Raw genomic sequence first — 5,521 nt, 5'->3', positions numbered from 1 at the left:
AGCAGGAATCGCCCATGTTGAATCACCCTTGTACCCCAGCCAGCCCAGCTGCAGCATGTGAAGCCTGGTCAAAGCAACCTGGGCTGGCAGGGGATGTGGGGGTCAACCCATCAGCCTAAGGCTGCTCTCACCAGGTTCTACATGCTGGGGAGCAGCAGGCTGAGGCATGAGCAGCTCCCGTGCTGAAGTACCCTCATGCCTCAGCCAGCCATATTCCCCTCTCTCTCCCGTAGCATGTGAAGCCCAGTTGGAGCAGCTCTGGGTTGGCAAGGGATCCAAGGGATATGCCTGCCAACCCATGGATTTTCTGACCTGGCTCCATGTGCAGTGGTGGGGCTGGATGAGGCACAAGGGTGCTTCATCACAGGGTTACCCAGCAGCCCTGCACTGAAGCATCCTCATGCCTCAGCTAGCCCCTTTGCAGCATGTAGATCCCATCAGAACACCCCTGGGCTGGTAGGCTGACCCCTCGGGTCACCCATCAGCCCAGGAAGCTCTGTTCCAGCTCCACATGCTGTGCATAAATAAATTCTGGAACAATATGTTCCAGAGGTTTTTTTGCTCCTGGGCACACATTCAAAGGGCATGCCCAGGAGCAAAAACTCTGGAGCAATAAGTTCTGGAGTTTATTTGTGCATATTAATCACATGTGTAAATGCACCCAGTATTTAGGACTCCCATGTTGAATTATTTTATTTATTTATGCCTTTTGGTTTGCACACTCATTCCATTAAAGAGGGCACTATTTTAAAAATACTTTGTAGCAACCTTTCCCAAGCATACACAATAACCCAGGGGCTGAGAACATAATTAAGATTCCTGCAGAGTCCATTCACTCCCTCCCAATTGGAGAAAGAGTTGTGTCTTGCACTGTGTCTGATGGTTGATAAAATAGGACTCCCCTGCCCTCTCTAGTGAGCTGCCAACTAAGGTTGAAATCAATGCAACTTGTTTATAGTAGTAGATTTTATTTGATGGCCAAAAGTCAAAGAGGAAGTAGACTAAAATCATATTTGGTGCATCTGCATGTGCATTAATGCACCTTTGCTACTGTGCATTAATTTTAGTACCTCTACTATGAGGTACTACATAAAGGTGCAGTAGCTCATGCTAATGTGCAGTAGAAAAGATTGGGTTTTTCTGTGATGCTTAATGCACAGTAGACTAATTCTACTGCACATTAGCACAATTTTTGCCATGTTCCTCTAATGCGCAGTAGACTAGGCTACTGCGCATTACAGCTTCTCATGTAGACGCTCCCAGTGACTACCAAATAGCTACAGATAATGTTTGTTATCATCACACATCCTGTTTTTCATTTAAATCAATGGGGCACGTAGGGCTATAGCCACAAAAAGACCCAGATGTCACTACATTGAGCATTTTAGTACCTAAATTATAGACTGCTTTGAAAATCTCTGAATTCTAGAGCCCTAGAGTTAAGTGTCTAATGTTAAGCATCTCGGTAACTTCTGAAGCATAGACACCTATGTCTGGACTGCAGAGGATGTATATGTCCCAACTAGATTGACCCCCTCATAAAATGAGGTGTGTATGCCTGCCATGTCTTACCAAAAAGGGAGTGTAACTTGAATTCCTTTTAAGCAGTAACTCTCCAGTGGCAAGAGGGCTCATACAAGACATGAAAGACAGAGGTCCAATTCCCACCCCTTTCACTGGATAGGAACTGCTCTAATCCATAGGCTATGTGGGCATTTTTACACATGCTTCTGGGGAGGCGGGGAGCCGGGGCAGGCAGCTGCCTGCTTCTGAGGCAGGGGACAGTGTCCCAGTCCCAGCTCTGAGACTGGAGCTGGGACCGACAGCTGCCTGCTGCTGGGGCAGGGGACAATGTCTGAGCCCCTGGCTCTGAGATCAGAGTTGGGCCCCAGTAGCAGGCAACTACCAGGGCAGGGGATGATGTTGCAGCATGCCTGCCTGCCCCTATAGGCACAAAGGGAAAGCTTTGGGTGTATTCTAAACTCAGAAACGAGGTTTTAATTGCTGAGGAAGGGTGACATTTGGCTCACTATATCACTATCACTTTCACAGCCCATGACTGCCCCTATGATAGTATGTGGCAAAACTCTCATTGTCATATGGGATTAGGAGCTAGACAATTGAGGCATTTATACACATACGGTTTTGTCCCGCAATGCACCGGAGATCCATTGCTTCAGAGCAGACTTGATTAATGGAGCTTGCTCCTCACGCAAGCTGATGCAAACAGCACTGTACCACAGGCAGTTGTATAAGCAGTGAAATGCACATCAACACTGAGAAAATGGAGGTGGTATGCTTTTGAACTAAAGCACCTCCAATGTGTTTTAGTTCAAAAGTGCACCGCTGCACATTTCACAGCTTATACAACTGCATGCGCCATAACGCCAGGCACTTTTCAAAGCCACTGTGATACATGCATGTGTACAAATGCCCTTCGCAAATAATTGATCCCTGAACAATGCATGAGGGTTACTACTAGCGTGGATGCACTAGTTGGGTAGGTGGAAAGAGCTGTTCCTGTGCCTGGTGTTAGCTACACATTAAGTGGGCACTATTGTCATCCCTCCACTTGGGGGAATGCAAGAATCCTCTCTTTCACCACCCACATATATAAATGACAGAAATGGAATAGGGAAGAAATGAGATCATGCCCTCTCAATCCTTCCAATGCAGGCCTCATCTCTCTATGGCTCGCTGGCCAGCATACACAGAGGCGAAGGCCACACCATCCCTCTCACCTCCCTGTGCCAAGAGAGATACTGTGCTTGTGATACAAAATTCTTCCTCATTTCCTCCCCTAATGCATAGTGTCCAGCCATTCTGTCCCTAACTTAGACTATCATGGAAAACACACAGAACCAAATCCTGAGGGGATGTTAATCAGCACTACTCCACAAAGTTTATTCTTGGTCAGTGTGGCTGGTGTTTTTGCCTCTGTTCAGCTGCAGGCTAGAAAATATTACAGCTTTTGCACATATCAATAGGGCCAATTGGGACCTAATCACCTTACCTTGGTATCAAAATGTCAATGACAACTCAGTGGGACAAATTTTGCAATCATTTGTAATGGTCTAAACCCCTGAGCATCAGTGGGATGTGCAGTTTTACAACTGAGAGAGAAGAATTTGACTTTCACTTCCTGGATCCACATATAGAGATTACTCAGGTATAATGGCCACACCTGAAAGATGTGTTTATATGATGCAAGGCAGCTCGCTGCAGAGATACCTAAGCTAGCCTGGTACTCACTGGCTCTGAAACTAGACTCAGCAAAGCCACATTAGCGTAGTTCTGCCCATGGGTTAACTAACTGTGTTTGGTCAGTTCTGAAGTTAATGTGTATAAAGCTGATAGTTCTCTGCCAAAAATATGTGAATGTGTACCCTTCCGGGGTGTTCCCTATTAACCATCTCAGATACACAAGACACGGAGATTTTGAGAGCAGTGGCAGGAGGCACCCCCAAAGCAGCTTCACTGCCTCATTTTTGGGTTTGGTGCATGCAAGCAGAAGTGGGTGTGTTAGGCCTACTCAAGAGGGGTGCTTAATCGGCACACTGGTAACATGGTGTTGACATATTCATCTAAACCCTGGTACATGAGCCAGCATGTTTATGCCTAATGTGGGGTATCTGTAGGCTACAAAGCACCTTGGAGGCAACAACAGGATCTCTGCATAACACAGTATTACTCGGCGTAAACATACCTAAGAATGCTGCTGTACTATTGCAGAGAGAAAATTAATCAAATTTTCCTTTTCTTGGTACAGACCAGGTGATATGATCACACTTTTGGAGGACTCTAATGAAGACTGGTGGAAGGTAGGCGCTAAATCCTTTATCGTTTATTAGGCTGGGGAGTCGGGGGGGATGTAGTCCTGGTGATAAGATTATTAGATCTTAACACCAGGTCTACATTCCCCTTCCCCACCATGCAACCTGTTACCCATTGACTGGCACAAGTTGCATTTTCACTGACTGGCATTCTCGCATTCTCGCATACTGGCCTCAATTCTATCACATCCAGGAAGAGCACAAAACAACTGCAGACACTTCCCCTGCCTGAGGAAGGATTTTTGTACCCAAAAGCTTGCAAAGAAGATTTTTTCCAACTATTTTAGTTGGTCTAATAAAAGATATCGAATTTACCCAAAGAATCTTGTCTGCCTATGTCCTTAGACCAACACAGCTACAACCAACAGCCCTACATCCTTTATAACCTTTTAAAAGTAGAACGCTATTTACACGAAATATTACAGTCATTCTTTTCTTTATATCATTCTCCAGGGGAAAATTGAGGACCGAACTGGATTTTTCCCTGCTAATTTTGTTCAGAGAGTGCAACGAGATGAAAGGATTTACAAGTGTGTCCGAACATTTATTGGATGCAAGGAACAGGGACAGATAACACTGAAAGAAAACCAAGTAAGTGAACAACTAGCATCATTAAGAACAAGGTCCTGCCCGCTCTACATTTCCAGTAACACTACTGATTAATCTGTAGCTTTCAATGCTGCAATGATAATATAAGCAGATTCTGTTACTGCACATATTAGAATTTCTTTATTTCATTATTATTATTATTATTTCATCCTTATTATTATTTGCTTCTCAGTGGGTACATCTACACAGTCATTAATGTGATTTTGCTAATGAGCATTACATTTAGTACTTCCGTTGTGAGGTACTGAAAAAAAGACTCATTAGCCTATTTTAGTGTGAAGCACATGGTTTTTTTGTGATGCTTTAATGTGCATTAAAATAGGCTAATGCACATTAAAGCGCATGTGTAGACATACCCAATAGTGCCTAAGTCAATACTTAAGGCCAGGGATCTTATTACTAGGTGTTACAAACACATGGAAGATACAGTCCCTTCCTCAAGGAATTTACAGTCTAAACAGTCAATCATACGTATTTATAGACATGATTAACAATACCCATGCAAGTTGTCCTGTTGACTTCGTGGATGAAGCTCCCAGTACATGAGACTAAGACAAGACATAAATTTATTACTGGAGTAATTTAAGACAGAACATCCACCAATGTGCATAACAGCCAATAGAAGGGAAGGGGAAGTGGGCAAGGATAATAGGAAATGATCTAATTTCTAATAAGGATATCCCTGCAGGATGCGTCCAGATGAGTGCCCATGTGCACTCAAAGGCTTTTCAGGCACCACAAAATGCATGTGGCACATATCAAATCGTTCTCCACGCTGCATATTTGCAGCACTGAGCCAAAATTAGATACTGGGAAACCCCAATATCTAAAAAAAAATGATTAAAAAAAAAAAAAAACCAGGGCAGCACATGTGGCTACAGCATGCACCACCTGAAACCAGAGCCTCACCACCCAGAGCCACACTCCAGCTGCCAGCCAGGCTCTGTGCACCCAGATCACCACCACCACAGGCCCAGGAAGACCCCAGGACTCCAGGGAAGGCTGCTGGGACCAGCCCAAGTGCTAGCTCCAGCTTCCCCTACCTTATCAGGTGCAATATGCAGTGCATCAGAGTGGTC

General features: G+C 44.7%; 1 protein-coding gene across 1 annotated transcript in view; it reads left to right on the top strand.

Annotated features, from left to right (window-relative positions):
• The window catches only part of STAC (SH3 and cysteine rich domain), a 115,904-nt gene that overhangs the window by 96,978 nt on the left and 13,405 nt on the right, over positions 1-5,521 (top strand). Inside the window, exons 9-10 of the mRNA XM_014519933.2 lie at positions 3,770-3,821; positions 4,287-4,424. Of these exons, the coding sequence (XP_014375419.1) occupies positions 3,770-3,821; positions 4,287-4,424 (190 nt within the window). The remainder of the gene's footprint in view (positions 1-3,769; positions 3,822-4,286; positions 4,425-5,521) is intronic.

Source organism: Alligator sinensis, unplaced genomic scaffold (genome assembly GCF_000455745.1).
Source record: "Alligator sinensis unplaced genomic scaffold, ASM45574v1 scaffold1118_1, whole genome shotgun sequence".
Taxonomy (NCBI): Eukaryota; Metazoa; Chordata; order Crocodylia; family Alligatoridae; genus Alligator; species Alligator sinensis.
The sequence above is the reverse complement of the archived record's forward strand: the minus strand, read 5'-3'. Positions and strand labels throughout refer to the sequence as shown.